The sequence below is a fragment of the Engraulis encrasicolus genome, chromosome 1, assembly GCF_034702125.1.
Source record: "Engraulis encrasicolus isolate BLACKSEA-1 chromosome 1, IST_EnEncr_1.0, whole genome shotgun sequence".
NCBI classification, from domain to species: domain Eukaryota; kingdom Metazoa; phylum Chordata; class Actinopteri; order Clupeiformes; family Engraulidae; genus Engraulis; species Engraulis encrasicolus.
The window spans coordinates 53781378-53800545 of NC_085857.1; the positions used below are offsets into that span (position 1 = coordinate 53781378).

At 47.5% G+C, this 19168-nt stretch overlaps 2 protein-coding genes across 4 annotated transcripts in view; one reads left to right on the plus strand and one right to left on the minus strand.

The window, feature by feature from the left end:
* Positions 1 to 263: 263 nt before the first annotated feature.
* Positions 264 to 15680, plus strand: kat14 (lysine acetyltransferase 14). Of its 3 annotated transcripts, none has more exons than XM_063205789.1 (20): positions 264 to 362; positions 1568 to 1750; positions 1918 to 2042; positions 2370 to 2529; positions 3851 to 3972; positions 4748 to 4869; positions 5877 to 6070; positions 6391 to 6506; positions 6858 to 6933; positions 7304 to 7479; positions 7782 to 7959; positions 8198 to 8559; positions 9197 to 9299; positions 10173 to 10351; positions 10821 to 11000; positions 11173 to 11331; positions 12119 to 12252; positions 13446 to 13621; positions 14172 to 14362; positions 14585 to 15680. In XM_063205789.1, the coding sequence occupies exons 2-20, from the start codon at positions 1630 to 1632 to the stop codon at positions 14756 to 14758; spliced, it is 3048 nt and encodes a 1015-aa protein (XP_063061859.1). In that variant the 5' UTR covers positions 264 to 362; positions 1568 to 1629; the 3' UTR covers positions 14759 to 15680. The 3 variants fall into 3 exon arrangements, with proteins under 3 accessions (XP_063061859.1, XP_063061868.1, XP_063061877.1); XM_063205798.1 differs by having other exon boundaries at positions 5877 to 6058; XM_063205807.1 differs by lacking the exons at positions 264 to 362; positions 1568 to 1750; positions 1918 to 2042; positions 2370 to 2529 and adding an exon at positions 2564 to 2698.
* Positions 15681 to 17230: 1550 nt separating this feature from the next.
* dzank1 (double zinc ribbon and ankyrin repeat domains 1) overlaps positions 17231 to 19168 on the minus strand; it is a 19562-nt gene continuing 17624 nt past the window's right edge. The window contains exon 21 of the mRNA XM_063205841.1: positions 17231 to 17686. Coding sequence (XP_063061911.1) covers positions 17536 to 17686 — 151 coding nt within the window. The 3' untranslated portion in view covers positions 17231 to 17535. The remainder of the gene's footprint in view (positions 17687 to 19168) is intronic.

Here is a 19168-nt window from a genome sequence, read left to right on the forward strand (position 1 = left end):
ATGTTTTCCTAGTTCAGCATATACTGTGTGTTTCCTGTTCCCTCTGTGGTACAAGTCTCAATAGCCTAAGTTTTGGTTGCTCATTGTAAATCACACCTACTCATCTCCCTGCCAAATTTCTCTCCTGTAGGGACAATAAAGGCAAATCTGATGTATTGTTGTTTCCCACAGAGGCTTCGCGAGGGGGTGGTGCGAGACCTGGAGAGGCTGGAGAGGAAGCGGGAGAACCTGAGGCTCCTGGAGGAGCAGATCCAGCTGACTAAGGAATTGGAGGCAGAGCGGGACCTGAGAGAAGGCGCCCCGACTGCCGCCCAGAACCCGTGAAAGCAAGACCATCAACATCCAGAACAACACAGCATTGGGTAAAAAAACGGATTGTTCCCTGTGTTTCTGTCTATTGACCATCACACATACCGGTAATATTGATGTGAGTCAGGGCTGGACTGGGATTACATTAAAGATGGACCCATTGGCTGCTCCATATAGGCTAAATTGAAAGAAAGAAAAAAACAACAAACAAACAAGAAGACAATAGCTTTGGCCTCTGAGGACTGTAGGCCCACCGCAAAAGTGCCCTGTATGCCATATCACGAGTCTAGCACCGATCTGAGAGGTTTTCTTGGTGTGTGTGTGTTTAAAGATCTTTTTTTAAAACGATTTCTTAGGGCTTTAAGCCTTTATTTTTGTGACAGGACAGTAGAGGGTGACAGGAAGCGAGTGGGGAAAGACAGAGGAGTAGGGCTTAGCAAATGACCTGTGCCGGAATCGAACCCGGGTCGCCAGTGTAGCAAACTTTGCCCAGCTGATAGAGCCACGGCTGGGCTGTGCTGTCGAGTTCTAACACCACGAACACACCAGAAAAGACATAAGCTACAAAGAATCGCTGGACTATGTTCATAGTAAGAGCAGCACGAGCAATAAAAGGAACAGAATATGACCGTTAAAAGCAGAATGCAAGCATTTCCGACATTCCGACACAGTCGACGAACCACATCATAGCTCAATTGTCGCTCGGGGTGCTCAAATCGCTAGCCTGGGAACTCCCATACTGCCTTTAGTTCTACACAATCGTTTCGATCTGAAAGACAGTCTGGCGAGGATGACTCATAACGTCCAAGATCATGGTACCTGTGTCATAATGGCCAAGCATTCCGACCTTTACAGTTTCTCTGCCCAATCAGAGAGCAGGGCAGTGTGTCATAATAGCCAAGTATTCTGCCCCCTACGGAATTTAATGTAGGCAACTCCCCAGACCTAATCTCACTTGTGATTAGGTCTGGTGTTAACCAGGCAATCAAATCGCCTCTTTTCGCCCTAATCGCTTTTGTATCTTCTGTTGCCAGCTCCTCCATACAAAGTCAATGGTGTCTGCCGCCGGTGACGCTCTAATCACTTTTGGTGTGTTTGTGCCATAAGTCTCCATGCATCTTTTAAGGCCCACCTCTAAATGAGTTCTGTTTTTAGATCGCACCCCTATATTTGTTCTGTTTTTAAAGCGCACCTCTACATGTGTTTTGTTTTTAAAGCACACTTGTGTTCTGTTTCCCTTTTATTTACACTTCTGCAGACGGTTGCCTGGTAACCGTCACCCACAGCTACTGCTTGCCGCCGTCCTCCCGCCCGGAGGCTATGGAGGTGGTGGGGGGCAGTCTGCGGGGGGGAGGAGGAGGAGGAGGAGGAGGAGGGGGAGGAGCTGGAGCAGGAGGAGAGGAGGATGACGGGGAGGAGGCAATGGCAATAGTAGGAGGAGGTAAACACACACACACACGCAAACATCTGTACACACCCATACACACACACAAACACACTGTACACATGTACACACGTGTACACACACGCACATACACACTGTACTTTGAGACAGACTTTCTTCTCTCTCATTGTCACTCTTTCTCCGTGTCTGTGTGTGTGTGTCAGTAGGTGCAGTGGGAGCAGAGGTGACTGCTGGGCCAGGGGGGGTGGCGGCCACAGCCACTGTGTCCACATCGGAGGGCCTGGAGGAAGGGGAGGTGGAGGGGGAGACCCTGCTCATTGTGGAGGCGGTGAGCTGTCTTTTCATTCACTTATTCATTCATTCATTCATGCGGTGGCTCAGGTGGTAGAGGAGCTGTTCCACAATCAGAAGGTTGCAGGTTCAAGCCCCGCTCTGTCCTTGAGCAAGACACTTAAACCCTAGTTACTCTTGCGTGCCAGCCACGGCCACCGGTGTGTGAATGTGAGTGTGAATGGGTGAATGTGAGGCATCCAACGTGAAGCGCTTTGAGTGCTCGAAGGAGCGGAAAGGCACTATATAAATGCCGTCCATTTACCATTTACCAAAGACTTCTCTTTTACTTTTTCTTAACGTATCCTGTGACTCTCTCCCTCAGGAGACGGAGGACCCGGACCAGGGATCTCTCGACCTCTCTCACGACCAGAGTGGAGACTCACTCATCAGCGACGCAGGGGAGGAGCAGGAGGAGCGGAGCGGGTGGAGGGAGGACGCCACAGCCTTCCACTGCGACAAGTGCCACAAGTGGATACCTGCCGGTGGGTACAGGAGAGGGGGATAGAGGGAGGGTAATGGAGGAATAGAGATGGAAGGAGAGGGAGGAGAGAGGTAGAAGCAGAGAGGGGGAGGAACAGGAGGAGAGGAGCGGATGGAGAGAAGATGCCACAACCTTCAACTGTGCCAAGTGACACATGTGGATACCTGCCGGTGGAGAGAGGAGGATAGAGGGAGGAAGAGATAGAAAGAGAGAAAGATAAGAGGGGAGAGAGAGATAACGGAGAAGAGGAGCAGATGCAAGAACAATTCTCCTGGCCGTCTGCAACTATTGCCATAAGTCAGGAGTGTCAAACTCAAGTTCACTGAGGGCCAAAATCAAAATCTGGAATGAAGTCGTGGGCGAACTTAATTTTTATTAATATTGAGTTCAATATTATTTTAAATAATTGACTAAAACTGTGCGTGAAAGCACTTAATACTCATAGTTCACTTTCACACACACTCATTCCCACCACATATGGTTGTTCAAATGTACCTGCACATATTGTGTTGCATATGAGTATGAGCTGTTTAAGTGACCTGGACCCACTTGTGCTATACCATAGTGATATGTGTGGCCCAACTGTAATACAAATTTGAAATGATCTTGCGGGCCGAATAAAATGACTCCGGGGGGCAGATTTGAACCCCGGGCCTGAGTTTGACATCCCTGCCATAAGTGGATACCTGTGTGAACACTGTGGGAGAGATGAGACGGCGTGGCTGAAGCTTTATACCTCACTGTAGCCCATCACTTTACTGTCCTTTTCAATAAAGGCTGAAAATGAGTCTAAAGTTATCAATGTGTCTGAGCCTTTTTTCCCCTTTTGTCGTCGTCGTCGTCCTCTCTCTCTCTCTCTCTCTCTCTCTCTCTCTCTCTCTCTCTCTCTCTCTCTCTCTCTCTCTCTCTCTCTCTCTCTCTCTTGTTCTCTTTTCGTGTTTTCTTCTTCTTTATCTCTGTTATATTCCCGTCTTCGCTCTCTTCCACTCTCAAGCCTTCTCTCTCCCACTCTCTCTGTCTCTTCCCCTCTTTTTCTCTATACCCTGCCCTCTTTTCCCTCTGTTGAGCTGTTACCTCGTCTCTCCATACCATCATGTCCGCTCTCTCTTTCCCCTCGTTCCTCATTCTCTCTCTCTCTCTCTCTCTCTCTCTCTCTCTCTCTCATCCATCTTTCTTGCTGCCTCCTACATTCCCTCTGTCTTTTCTTACTTTACCCCACACCTTCTCTCTCTCTCTCTCTCTCTCTCTCTCTCTCTCTCTCTCTCTCTCTCTCTCTCTCTCTCTCTCTCTCTCTCTCTCTCTCTATCTCCCCCCCTCTCCAGGTCAGTTGCGTGGTGACCATCCGAGCTACCTGAAGGGTGATAACTTCTTCAAGTTTGTCTGCTACCACTGCTCTGAGGACGGCAAGGAGACCTTTGAGAGGATGAGGCTGACATGGCAACAGGTCAGACACACACACACACTCTCACACACATACACACACACACTCTCACACACACACACTCTCACACACATACACACACACACACACACACACACACACACACACACACACACACACACACACACACACACACACACACACTCTCACACACATACACACACACCACTCCACTGCTAAGAGGACGGCAAAGAGACATTTGAGAATGAGACTGAGACACACACACTGCACAAACCACTCTACTGCTCACAGGATGGTGAGGATGTGATTAACACAGCAACAGGTCAGCTGCACGCGCGCGCGCGCACACACACGCACACACGCACACACGCACACACACACACGCACACACACACACACACACACACACACACACACACACACCGCTCTACTACTCACAAGGAGGCCTTCGAGAGATTGCAAATGAGAAAATAACCTTTGAATTGTGCTTTTGCGAGATATTGAATACAACTTCTATCATCTATGGAGTCTTGCCTCGCGTCGCCAGGTAACAAGCAAAAGGAGAGGACAGGAAGTGAGATATTGAGTTGAGCCCCATAAATGGTGTTGTTGTCCAAATGTAAACTATCCCTGCAGTTCATTATGGTCACTACAGGTGGCGATATTGGCAAACGTATCCCTCCACAATGGGGAAAGTCATGTCTATTTAGGAGACCGGAGTTGATCCCACTGTGTTGCACAGGTGACGCATGCTACAAACACACATTTCTTTGGCCAATAATAACCTATCCCTGGTGTTTTCCTATGGTCCTCACAGGTGGTGATGTTGGCCATGTATAACCTATCCCTGGAAGGCACTGGACGCCAAGGCTACTTCCGGTGGAAGGAGGACATCTGCGCTTTCATTGGACGCCACTGGAACTTCCTGCTGGGCTCACGGTGAGAAACATGGCATTAGTTACTATAATTGTTGACATTATTGTTGTTGTTGCTATGTGGGGTGGAACAGGGCCTGGGCCCTTTACTGAGATGCTGTCTCAGGAGTAAGCCAGGTTAAGAGGTAAATCACCCAATAGAAGAGCCTGGAGTGATGAGTAGGTCATATCATTACATTGCACTACATTCGCTTAGCTGACACTTTAATCCGACTTTCATCCGTTATTTTACATGGTATTGTTTACAGTCGGCTGGAGCAGTGTGGGGTTAGGTGCCTTGCTCAAGGGCACGCAAGGCTTGTTTCGAAGCGAGAGATATTTCTCCTACTGGATTGGAGACATCGAAAATGGACTAGGTATAAAACATCTGTTGCTCCAGATTTTGACAGACGGAGAAGGAGTGCTACTTCCTCCTCTTATCTTCCTCTTCCTCCTCTCCCTCTTCCGTCTTCCTCCTCATTGTCTTGATCAGGGTGAAAATTGTGCACATCCCAGGAGAAGGCAAAGGCTGACTGGAAGTTTGAAGTGAGGAGTGTGCACACGTCAAATATGTTTTTCTTTGACGATTTATCAAATAGTATTTTTTGACACTGGAATGCTCTGCTTGGCTCATGGGGAGACAGATGGAGAAGAAGAGGGAGATGGAGAGGATGGGTGAGCGATGGAGAGGGAAGTGAAATAACCAGAAAGACGGGCAGACAGTCGGAGAAAGAGTGATGCAGGGACAGACACAGACGTAGAGAGAGAGAGAGAGTGATGATGGAGAACAGTACTGGGGTTCTCTTCCTCTCTGTCTCTTTCTTCCTCTTCCTCCTCGATTCTGCTCTCCTCCCTTCCTTCTACCCTCATGTCCTTTCTTTCCATTTGATCTCCTTACTAGCATTATTCATCCCTCTCTCTCTCTCTCTCTCTCTCTCTCTCTCTCTCTCTCTCTCTCTCTCTCTCTCTCTCTCTCTCTCTCTCTCTCTCTCTCTCTCTCTCGCTCTCTCGCTCTCCCCACCCCTCCCACAGTAAGAAGACGTCTACATGGTGGAGCACGGTAGCTGGGTGTCTCTCGGTGGGCAGCCCCACCTTCTTCCGCTCGGGGGCTCAGGAGTTCGGGGAGCCGGGCTGGTGGAAGCTGGTCCACAACCGACCGCCCACGCTACGGCCAGACGGAGAGAAGGGCACAGCCACCACTCACAAGGCCAAAGGTGGGTCCAGAGGTGTGTAAAGAGATGTACGTGCGTGTGTGTAATTATTTGTCTTGTTTTTTTTTTTTTACATCACAAAAACTTGGTATTTAAACAGGAGAGTGTAGACTTTTTATAACCACTGTATGTGTGTAATAGTAGTATTCATCAGACAAACTAGCTCATCAGACAAGTAGTAGTATTCATCAGACAAGCTAGTCGCCATGGAATGATTGTATACAACCTAATTGTAAATAAAGAACTTTTTAAAACCTCTCTCTCTCTCTCTCTCTCTCTCTCTCTCTCTCTCTCTCTCTCTCTCTCTCTCTCTCTCTCTCTCTCTCTCTCCATAGCCCCCAGTCGGCAGGCTCTGGACCCCACTATAACGGTGGAGGGGCTTCGTAAGCGAGGAGGCCGCAACCCGGTGGAGAACGCCATGCAGCTCAAGGAGAAACGCTCCCGCACACAGGTGTGTGTGTGTGTGTGTGTGTGTGTGTGTGTGTGTGTGTGTGTGTGTGTGTGTGTAATAGTAATTGCCATGATTCTTGCTCTTGCGCACCCGTGTGGGTGATCTTGCTTCTCACACACACAGACCTGTGTGTGTATGTCAATGTGTGTAAAATCCCTCATGAAAGGGAGGCCTGTGTGTATTGCGCGTTTGTGTGTCCATGTGTCAAAGTGTGTAATGTGTATCACTCACTCACTCACTCACTCACTCACTCACTCACTCACTCACTCACTCACTCACTCACATGCGTGCGTGTGAGTGTGACTATGACTGTGAGTGTAATGCTTCTGTTACTCTCTGTGGTGTACTCAGGAGGCCAAAGACATCCGGCGAGCCCAGAAGGAAGCGGCATGTGGGGGAGGAGCAGGAGAGCCCAGCCCTGCTACAGGTATGCACACACACACACACACACACACACACACACACACACACACACACACACACACACACACACACACACACACACAAATAGGTGTACACAAACATTCTTCATCTTTAAACACTTTGTCCAAACAATCCCTGTAATGCCAATGTTGGCCAACATTGTGTGTTCTCTTCCCATTGTAAGCGGACGTTATGTACTCTATTTCCATTGTTGGCTGACGTCATGTGTTCTATTCCTATTGTTGTTTGATGTTATGTGTTCTATTTCCATTGTGGTCTGATGTTATGTGTTCTATTTCCATTGTTGGCTAACGTGCGCCCTATTCTCATTATTCTGTGCTTTGTGATATCTGGGTGGACGGTGCTCCTTAAAGGCATGCTGATGGTCGCCGGCGGTTACGGAAGCGGTGGCGGGAGCAGCAGCGCCTCCTCCACGCCAGTCAAGATGGCCGCCTCCTCCTGCTCCACACGGGGAGGTCGTCGAGGAGGAGGGGGAGGGGGAGGCGGTGGAGGAGGAGGGGGAGCAGACATGGTGCTGGAGCGCGGAGAGGTACGTGTTGCTGTTGGTGACTACTGATATTTAAGGCCTGTCTCAAAATAGCCAGGCTACGCCGTCCTAGTGACGCAACGCCTTCAGTGGTACTTCTAGTCAGACCACGAACAATCAATGTTAGTCTTTAGAGTAGAGTAGAGTTGAGTAGAGTGCTTTTATTGTCACTATATAAATACAGTGAGATTCTGTTTGGAAGCAACCCACAAATTTAAAGGGACTCTGTGCAGGAAATGGTCAAAAAAGGTACTGCAACTATGCTGCTCATTGAAAAAGTGGTGTTTCCTGATGGTGCTTCCTAGGTGATAGACTTCTCGTCCATGAGTTCGTCAGACCGCACGCCCCTCTCCAGTCCGTCCCACTCGCCCTCCCCGGACTTCTCCTCTCCCGGGACCCCGGCCTCCCACTCGGCCACCCCCTCCCTGCTCTCAGAGGCGGACCTCATCCCAGACGCCATGCCACCTCAGGCACTCTTCCACGGTGAGAGACACACACACACACACACACACACACACACACACACACACACACACACACACTTGACATACTTCGCAAGCTCTCCTTGCTCCTAGAGTCGAACCGTCTCTCCCCTTCTCTCTCTCTCTCGTAAACACGTTCTCTTACTGTCTCTCTCTCCCTATTGTAACCACCCTCTCTCTTTCTCTCTCTCTCTCTCTAACCTCCAACTCTGCTGTAATTCTTTATTTATTGTCCCCAGATGATGAAGAGTTGGATGGCGAGGGCACCATGATCGACCCCGGCATGGAGAACACACCCCCTCCCCACTCCTCCTCCGCTGGCCTGGTCGGCTCCTCCGCCTCCACCGCCGCCCTGCTGGTGAGGAAGAAACTGCGGCCCGCGATGCTCATCAAGCAGGAGCCGGAGAGCGAGGAAGAGGAGGACGAGGAGGAGGACGAGGAAGATCACCACCACCCTCTCCATCACCACTACTATCATCAGCACCATCATCAGAGGGTGAGGATGAGGGGGAGCTATCAACATCATCAGCATCATCACCATCAGCATCATCACCACCATCAGCATCTTCATGACGAGCACCAGGCCTCGGCTGACCGCAAGGTGTGTGTGCATGTGCGTGTGCGTGTGTGTGTGTGTGTGTGTGTGTGTGTGTGTGTGTGTGTGTGTGTGTGTGTGTGTGTGTGTGTGTGTGTGTGTGTGCGCGCGCAAGCACGTACTGGCAGGGTCAGTATGGTGTGTGTGTGTGTGTGTGTGTGTGCGCAAGCACGTACTGGCAGGGTCAGTATGGTGTGTGTGTGTGTGTGTGTATGTGTGTGTGTGTGTGTGTGTGTGTGTGTGTGTGTCATGCCTGTTGGTGGGTGTGTGTGTGTGTCATGCCTGTTGGTGGGTGTAGGCCTTCCCTCAGTTCTTTATAGTTAAGGGGGCCACCTTGACAACAAACACCTACCACCTTGACTAGATCCCTTGAAAAAGATCTTAAAGATAAGAAAGGGTTTGTTTTGCAAATTTACATTTTTTAAATGACTGTACATAAGCGTCTGGAAATACTCGGTTTTCAGTGGGGCAGACATTTGAAATTAAAGATAGCCTGTCTTCATTTCCTTTTACAGATTAGGCTTTGCTAAAGTGTGTGTGTGTGTGTGTGTGTGTGTGTGTGTGTGTGTGTGTGTGTGTGTGTGTGTGTGTGTGTGTGTGTGTGTGTGTGTGCGCGCGTGCGCGTGTCCTCCTCTCCTATCAGGTGGTGCTCCCGCAGCCCAAGGTGGAGCCTCCGGACCCCAGCCTGATGATGATCAGCTCAGGGGAGTTCGGACCAGGAGCCACCTCCTCTACTGGCACAGCAGGTACACACACAATAGCACAGGCATATACACACACACACTCATATATACACACACACACTTACACACCCTTCCAACCTCTCCATTAGGTACTGGCCTAGCAGGTGCACACACACACACACGCACGCACGCACGCACGCGCGCGCGCACACAGAGTTGGTAGAGCTTTTTGGCAACCAGAAAGTAGCCGGTTTGAGCCCCGCTCCACCTGACCCCATCAATGTGTCCTTCAACAAGCCACTTAACCCCCAGTTGGTCCGGCAGTCCATTCACCATTTACCATCAATGTGTAGTGTAGCTGGGCCTAAATAATGAGTGTAATATACTGCCCTGCAAAGGCAGAGTGAGGCAATATTGAAACTGAGTTTTCTTACTGGGTTGGATAGATAGATAGATAGATAGATAGATAGATAGATAGATAGATAGATAGATAGCTTGTTTATTGTCCTTTCGGGAAATTGTTCTGTGCCATTTTCATTCTCAGTGCATCTGATACAATTACAAAGACATTACAATAGACAAAAGAAAACACAATAGACAAACACAACACCCACCCTCCCTCTAGGACAAGAAGACAGGTTGACAAACAGTAAAGTGCAGTTATTCAGTACCAAAGTGATGGTTGGATATTGCAGTTACTGGAAATTTGACATTAATCAGCAATATCTCTAAAAACAGGACACATCTAGACCATGCGGCTTTGTCACGCGATAAAGGAGGTGTTATGAAGACATTTTCTGTCTATGCTCAATTTTGTCAAAATATGTAGTTATTGCGCTTTGCCTTTGTACAGCAGTATAGTTTAACGTATTGGGACCTGGCGTGACATCATATCCTGTTGTTGTGTCCTCATATCCTGTTGTTCCTCCCCATTAGGTGTGGCCAGGACGGGGGCGAGCGGTGTTGTGGGCATGCCCTCCTCCTCCTCCTCTTCCTCTCGTCCTCACCCTCCCTCCTCCGCCTCTCCTCTGCTGGGCCCCATGGAGTCTCCCCCTCCCCCGCTCCCCTCCTCCACCACCTCCACCACAAGACGACTTGTGCCCATGGGACCACAGGTCAGTACTTTATGTATCTGTTTATTCATGTGTTTATTCATTTTCATTTTCATTTAATTTAAGGTGAGTCATAGTCTTCCGACCCTTCAGGATTTCTCATTGTTGTGATTTGCAACTGCAACTTCAGCCGGTTCTCTCAAATTTTGCGCAGCGTTGTTGCGAATTTAACCAGTGACCACAACATATTCCGAAAGTAAACTGCAGCTGTATAAATTCCAGCCATTTCTTTTGCATGTCTTCTACCTTGAGCAGGAGCCGCCTTATTGATATGGTCACTGCTGCAAATAAGGCCTATCTGATGGTTTTCTGCCATGCGCTCAGTTTGCTAATTTGCTCCTCGGTTCAGTTGGTTCTATGTCTCAAAGTCTGACAATATGACATGTAATGCCGGCCTTCTCTTCATATCTCTCTCTCTCTCTCTCTCACTCACACTCCCTCTCTCTTTCTCTCTGTGTTTTGCGGTCTCCAGGAGGAGTGGGCGGTGCTGCGGCGCCTGGAGGCGTGTCCTCAGGCCTTGGCCGCCTCCCCCGAGGCGCGTCGTCTACGGCGACGGCTGCTGGTGCGCCAGGCGCTCCGAGAGAGGGGACGGCCCCTTCTGGACCTTGATAAGGCTGTCAGCCAATCACTATGCCTGGTGACTGGAGCACCGGTGAGAATGAGAACACACACACACACACACACACACACACACACACACACACACACACACACACACACACACACACACACACACACACACATACACACACACACGCATTTCCACAAGTTTAAAGCCGTCAGCCAGTAGTACTGATGTGCTCACTCTTCCTGTGCTTCTTAAGGAGTGGAGCGGTGACACGGGAGGTGTGGTCAGCGGAGGGGGTGTGGCCAATGCCAATGGAGGGGGCCGTGGCTCCATGATGATGATGATGATGATGAGCAGGAGGAAGCAGCGAGGCAGTGGACAGGATCTGGACATGCGCATCCTCGACCGCTTCCAGGTGACAACGCTGATCTCTCTATCCACCTTCTCTCTCTCTCTTTCTCTCAATACTCACTCTTTCTCTGTCTCTGTCTCTCTCTCTCTCTCTCTCTTACCTCTCTATCTCTCTGTTTCTCTCTCACATACTCTCTCTCTCTCTCTGGACATGCGCATACTCGACTGCTTCCAGGTGACGACACTGATCTGTCTCTCTCGCGCGCTCTCTCTTTCTCTCTGACCTCTTTCTCTCTCTCTCTCTTTCTTTCTGTCTCTCTCGCTTCCAGCTGACAACACTGATCTCTCTATCCACCTCTGTCTCCCTCTCTCTCTCTCTCTCTCTCTCTCTCTCTCTCTCTGGACATGCACATACTCGACTGCTTCCAGGTGACACAGCGCTGACCTCTCTGACCTGACTGTTTCTTCTGCCGTCCTTCTCTACCCTCTCCCTCTCTCTGTTTCGCCTTTTCTCCGTCTCCGTGTTTCCCCATCGTCTCTCCTATTGCTTATGCTGCCTCTCTATCATCTCTGGTTCTGCCTCTTTTCTCCACGTGTCTCTTCCCTTGTCCTCCTCCCTTTCTCTCTCCCCATCTCTCTTTATCCATTTTTCTATCGTCTCTCCCTATTCTCTCTTTCTTTCTCTCTCTCATTTCCAGTGTCTACATCTCTCTTCCTTCTTTCTCTCTGTCCATTTCTCTCCCTATCGATCCTTTATCTTCTCTCTTTCTCCCAGTCTCCCAAATGTGTTTGTGACTGTTGTTCATGATTTTGCGTGTGTGTGTGTGTGTGTGTGTGTGCGCGTGTTCCAGACTCCAGTGTCGAGCCGTAAGAGTATCCAGCAGCAGTCCGTTTCCTTCTGGCATCGACTGATGGGCACGCACGCTGGCATCAACACTGGAATCAAGAGCGCATACACCTCACGCGTACTCAAACCATTCATCAGGTAACACACACACACACACACAGACCTCCACAATGCATACATCTCACACATATTCAAGCCATTCATCCTAAAATGGTGTTGTATAACTGCACGGGAAAAAAAAAATCCCGAGACCGAGAAGACTACTGACGAAAATTCTGGTTTCTGGCTGAATGCTCACTCGTGCCACTACCTTTGAACAATGTGCCAGAACCAATGACTGTGTTACAAGGGTCTTCATGCTTTTGTTATTGTTTATTGCTACAAGCATAGGGCTACAGTTTGAGGTTAGGATTTCAGGATTCCCGTGAAAATAATGGCAACAGATGACCAGAGAAAGTAGAATAGAGCAGAAGACTCACTCTGATTGGTTTCCATTGTAGCCAATAATCTTGCAGTTCTAAATGCTAAAATATATTTTACTGCAATTTCCAGTCAAAAACTAAAAATAAAACATTACTGTTAAGAACTATGGCTGATATTACATAAGAGGTTGCATTGTCAATGTTTGGGGTGTTTAGTTTTCCCAGCAGGGCAGAAGATTTCGACCTGTACTGGCTTACATTCTATGTATATGTGCTGTGTTCCAATACTCGTACTTACCGCCCTTTCTGCACTGTGTTTGGGTACACAAGGTGTTCAGTTTCTTATCGTGGTGGTAAAGTGTACTGTAAATTACCCGGATAATGGTCCCCAAAATGGCCACTTTTTGAAGTGTGGAGTTACTGTACACTTTTCGCACTCGACGGCCACCACGTTTGTTACGTATTTGAGTGTCAGATCTGTCAAACTGCCAAATCTCCATAATAACAGCATAGTTCTGATTCCCAAGACAATCGCCATGTGTATAATAGACATGGGTAACTTTCTTACAAAGAAAGGCAACATAACAGACAGTGTCTTCCCTGATGAATTGTATATTGGCGGTTGGTAAACTGATGACACACGACAAACCGTCATTTCCGTTAAGTGTATCAGACAAAACGTAATTCGGAATGTACTCGCCTCGTGAAACGCTGAGGGTGGAAAATGTACTTCACTGCACTTAAATAAGGTACAGAGTACACAGGGCGAGTAATGGAACACCGCATTGGTCTCATAAATTCAGCTTGCTGACCCGGGATATAATTATCTAGTGAAATGACCTCATATCCTGCCTCCTGGCATGACCTCAGATTCCTGTCGTGACCTCACTTCCTGTCCTCTCTTGGTAGGCGGGACTACGAGACCCGTCCGCTGAAGCTGCGTTTGCTGGCGGAGATCCGGGCCCACCCCCATCGCCACGACGACGGCTGGAGCCCCGCCCCCGAGGCGCCCATTGACTACTGCTACGTGCGGCCCTCCCACATCGCATCAGTCAACGCCATGTGTAACGACATGTTCTGGCCTGGTGAGAAGAGAGCCACACACACACACACACACACACACATCATAAACTACCAGGCCGTGTGAAGAGACACATACACACAGGCAGACACACACACACACACACATACCATAAACTACCAGGCCATGTGAAAAGACACACACACACACATACACACACGCCATCGCATCAGTCATCGCCATGTGTAACGACATGTTCTGGCCTGGTGAGAAGAGAGCAACACACACACACACACACACACACACACACACACACACACACACACACACACACACACACACACACACACCATAAACTACCAGGCCGTGTGAAGAGACACACACACACACACACACACACACACACCATCGCATCAGTCAACGCCATATGCAACAACATGAGTGAGAACAGAGAAGAGAGACATGCACATGTGTACACACGCGCGCACACACAAAGACAGACACACAACACCCTATTTGTCAGTAAATTAATTGTCTTCAGGAGTGAATCTATCTATCTATTTATCTATCTTTCTCTCACTCCCTTCTTGCTCGTCCTGTCCCTATGTTTGTAGGAGTGGACCTGTCTGAGTGTCTGCAGTACCCAGACTTCAGTGTGGTGGCTCTCTACAAGAAGGTGGTGGTCGGCTTCGGCTTCATGGTACCCGACGTCAAATATAACGAGGCCTACATCTCATTCCTATTGGTCCATCCGGAGTGGAGGAGAGCGGGCATAGCCACCTTCATGATCTACCATCTCATTCAGGTATGTAGCGCACACACAAGGACATCACACTCCATGTGTCTGCGAGAAACCCCGCCATACTGCGCTACCAAAAGAACAAATTGTTTATATCGTTACTACGTCTCTCTCTACCCCTCCCTCTTTTCCCATCGCTCTCTCTCTCTCTCTCTCTCTCTCTCTCTCTCTCTCTCTCTCTCTCTCTCTCTCTCTCTCTCTCTCTCTCTCCATTCCTCTCTTTCTCAGACGTGTATGGGTAAGGACGTGACGCTGCACGTGTCTGCCAGTAACCCGGCCATGCTGCTCTACCAGAAGTTTGGTTTCAAGACGCAGGAGTACGTGCTGGACTTCTACGACAAATACTACCCAGTGGAGAGCAAGGAGTGCAGACACGCATTCTTCCTACGCCTCAGACGCTAATACACACACACGCACGCACACAAACTCTGTAGTTCACATTTCCCTGTGTTTTTTCGCGGGCAGTTACAACGGGTGCCAGTGTGATGCAGTGGCGTTTGCTCCTACCGCCATGTTGTGACACACACACACACACACACGCACGCACACACACACACACACACGCACACACACACACTACTGCTGCTGCGCATGGCCGAGTCACGTGGCCTCCGTTAATGTCATGTGCACACACTCACACTCACACACACACACACACACACACACACACACACACACACACACACACACACACACAAGCAGAGTGATTGTGAATGAATGAGGCTGACATGTTAGTTGTGATAAACTGCATAGAAAGTGTTTCAAGCCATTAGAAGACCCTCTGAAACTGGTTTGACGTTTTTAATAATAATGAAAAAACACTGCATAGAACTGTTTTAGAAAAGCACCCGATCTTGGTTTAGAGTTGTGGCAAAGAAAAAAGAAACTGCAAGGAAAAGTGTTTGTGTTCATGAAGTATTTGAGTGATATTGTTGAAGATGTTGTTTTGCGTGTGTGTGTGTGTGTGTGTGTCTGTTTAGTTGTTTTTACATCTTTCTCTTCACCCTCTGCATCACACCGCACACACATACACACCTGTGCACCCACTCTAGTGTGTACAAACGTGCACGCACGCACACACACACTTGATCTCCCTACTCTACTTCAAAGCGTTGTGACCCTTGTCAACACCCCTTAGACTGTGTGTGTGAGTGTGTGAAAACTTCTGGGAATTTGTATCAAAACATTGCCGGCGTTTCAGTTTCAAAGAAAACCCACAAAGTATTTTTGTTACAATGGTTTTATTTTCTCTCTCGTTTTGTAAAGGATCAAGGCTTCAATTGCTGTACGTGAATTTTCTGTATTAAAAAGCATCTTAGGCAAATTGATGCTGTCTGTGTCGTGAGCTTCAGCAAACACAGACACAGACACACATCCTGCATCCTGCGCAGTCTTTGCTGTGAACTTTCAAAGACAAAACACTTCACTGCAAACACTGCAACTCGCACTAAACAAACTGGTATACTGTCAAATTATGGGTGAAATTTCCCTGACCCATCAATGAGTTAGTCATCATTCATTCACCCCCTTTTGAAGTTAGATTACACTTAGCTTTTATCCAAAGTGACTCACAGTGATTTTGATTACAGTACAGGACGATTGGTTCCAGTCTCTGGGGCCGTGTGGGGTTAGGTGCTCAAGGGCACTTCAGCCATGGAGTGGAAGTGAGGGATTCGAACCAACAACCCTCTGATCTACAGCCCATCTCCTTGACCATTAGGGCACAGCTGCACATAACCGATATTGTATTGCAGAGTCAAAATGGCTTTTTTTATACTTCTGTACCACTGATGTAAACTGCATCATTACATTATGAGTGCCAACTGCATAGAACAGAAACAATGGACCAACAATATGTTTGACAGAACACTTATTTACACCCATATTTAGAGACAAAAGTATGGCTCTGTATTGAGCTGAAATGGGACACAATTTGGTCAAAATGGATAAAAAGATATTGCATCAAAGGGGAAAAAAACAATATTTGCAATTTATAATATTGCCCCCCATACCCCCCACAACAATTAGGTGTCTCGTATTTTTTTTCCACAGAGAGTTGACAGCCCACATTTGAGCATGTGAATGTGTGCTCATTCTGATCTACTTGACCGAATTGATATGTTAGTGAAAATACTTTTTTGCATACAACTTTCTCAGTGTGATCACACAGGATAATTAATTACGTTTATACTGACGGCATAAACTGGCTCACATGCATAACACAGCATCTCTTGATTTCTCTTACACTGATTGCAGTTAAACAGCAGACACACAAAGTTACAAATAACACACACACACACATTACATATTTGGAAGAACATACCGGACGAATGCTCTAACGCATACTGTATTACAATGAGTGTGGGATGTCACAAAGACTTAAGAGGCTTAATTTAAAAACCTTCTTACAGCGTATGGAGTCAGCCCATAGCAGGTGTATGTCATTGGCCGAGTCGGCTCTTAGTAGGCGTTTCATTGGCTGATGTGGTCCAGTAGACCGTTAGCCGATGTGTAGAAGATAGAGGTAGATACGATTCAAGGTTGAGCCAATTCAAGCCTGTACATTTCCGGGATCCATGCAGTGTCAGGTGAACACCCCTTTAGTAGACCAACGGAGGTTGTATTGAGAACAAATCAAGTTGGCGCTGTAGATGGCGGTGGTGCACATCTTTTGCAAGCCGCCACCAAGCGCCACAGAAAGATAAGGAGAAGGAAGGGACAACACCCACTAAGGAGACCAGGCTTGAGTACAGTCTTTTGCACTGGGTAGGCGTGGTTTGAATTATCTTGGTCAACCAGAACCTTGTTCCAGTGTGACAACCAGAGTACAGGAAGTCGGTTGGTGACATGATTTCGCAAAAGATGACAGAAAAATGAATGAAAATGAAGCTCATTTATTGTTACTGCACTTTCTGTGTTCAACACTCACTTCCTGGAGCTATTTTGGAACTATGTCAATGGCGATCTGTGTGTGAAAGGCCATCATTGAGTAAAAATGGAACACGGAGGTGAATGGGACTGGCCTAACACTTACTTGCATGGCTCTGTCGCAGGTAATTGTTTGGCGCTTCCATGGCTCTGTGGTCAACTACATTTGATAGACAGAGCCGGTCGAGTAAAGTCTTAGCCGATGCGTGATTGGTTAAGACTTGAGGTGGTCCACTCAGCCCTGTCTGCCCTCAGCTGGAATGTGATTGGCTGAGGCGGTGGAGTACTTCCTGGCCGGTGTGGGCCGCCATGATGGAGATGAGCTCTCTGCAGTCTGAGCCAATCGCCACGTCGTACGGCGTCTGGCCCCGCCCATTCCTCTTCCTCAGGCTCGCCTTGCAGCTGGGCAGCGGACAGAGAGAGAGATGGACAGATAGAGGGCAGGAAAGAGAGAGATGGATAGAGGCGAGGAGAGAGAGAGAGAAAGAGAGAGGGGGTGATGGAAAGAGATGGATAAAAAAGGACGAGAGAGATAGAAATGAAGATTTGTTTTGTTTGTTTTCTTTATAGCAAACTTAATTACATATCAACGCTCTCTTCAGACTCGCTTGAATTAAACATTTAAATATTTACAGTATGTAATGAAACATGCATTCGGAATGCAGTAGAGTAGCCATTAGTATACACTCGCCTCCAAAAGAGTTGTCGCCTACCCATCTGTTTGGAATAACAGCTAATAACCTGACTTTCAATTAATCACTTGGCTTCAGAAGTCACTCATATGAAAGCTATAACCCTCTCGAATGAAAATGAATGTACAAAAATAAATTTCATGCACCAAAGAAAGATTGACCCTTTAATGAACACAGACAGGGCAGATTTTGACAAGACAAAAGTTTTGTCACCTATCGAACATAATGTGAAAATGAGCAGATAAGTCACTTCAAAACACTTCAAATACGCAGATCGGGTGTCATACTTAATCACTGATTCACTCACACCTCTCCAGAAAATCAACTTTGGCCTTAGCTGTATGTTTAGGGTCATTGTAATCATGGAAAGCAACACAATGAAAATCAATGGAGTTCAATGAGAGATGATGACATATTTGCTATTCGTAGAGCAATACATTTTTAACTTCATGATGTAATCAATGATAAAAGCCCTCACACACCAGCAGCATGCATGCAGCTCCACATAAGAGCTGTATCCCTCCCATGTTTGACTTTAGGCACCATGTATTTTTTCCAAATTCTTCACCTTTAACACCAAATAAGTCTCTCCCACTGTCCTGTCTCAAAAAAGCCAGCCAAGAGTATGTCAGGCGTAATTCTGACAAAAATGAAGGCTAATGGGACTCATACTCTGAAGTCAAGATCCCAAGATCAACCATTTTAGAACTGATAGCATCAAAACTATATGGTGTTGGAGATGAAGAATATGAAAAAAGAGAAATGGTGCATAAAGTGAAACATGGTATAGATACAGCTCTTATGAGGAGCTGCATGCATGCTGCAAGTGTTTGAGGGCTTTTATCATTGATTAAATCATGAAGTTAAACATGTATTGCTCTACGAATAGCGAATATGTCACCATCTCTCATTGAACTCCATTGATTTTCATTGTGTTGCGTTCCATAATTACAATGACCCTAAACATACACCTAAGGCCAAAGTTGATTTTCTGGAGAGGTGAGAGTGATTCAGTGATTAGGTATGACACCCAATCTGCGTATTTGAAGTGTTTTTGATCTGCTCATTTTCACATTATGTTCGATAGGCGACAAAACTTTTGTCTTGTGAAAATCTGCCCTGTGTTCAATAAAGGGTCAATCTTTCGTTGGTGCATGAAATTTATTTTTGTACATACATTTTCATTCGGGAG

Bases quoted from the DNA above. Each gene is read 5' to 3' on its own strand.
- kat14 (XM_063205789.1), top strand. From the start codon at position 1,630: ATGGAGGTGGTGGGGGGCAGTCTGCGGGGGGGAGGAGGAGGAGGAGGA. The intron at 6,071-6,390 runs GTGTGTAAAGAG...CTCTCTCCATAG, and splicing joins GGCCAAAGGTGGGTCCAGAG to CCCCCAGTCGGCAGGCTCTG. The intron at 7,480-7,781 runs GTACGTGTTGCT...GGTGCTTCCTAG, and splicing joins TGGTGCTGGAGCGCGGAGAG to GTGATAGACTTCTCGTCCAT.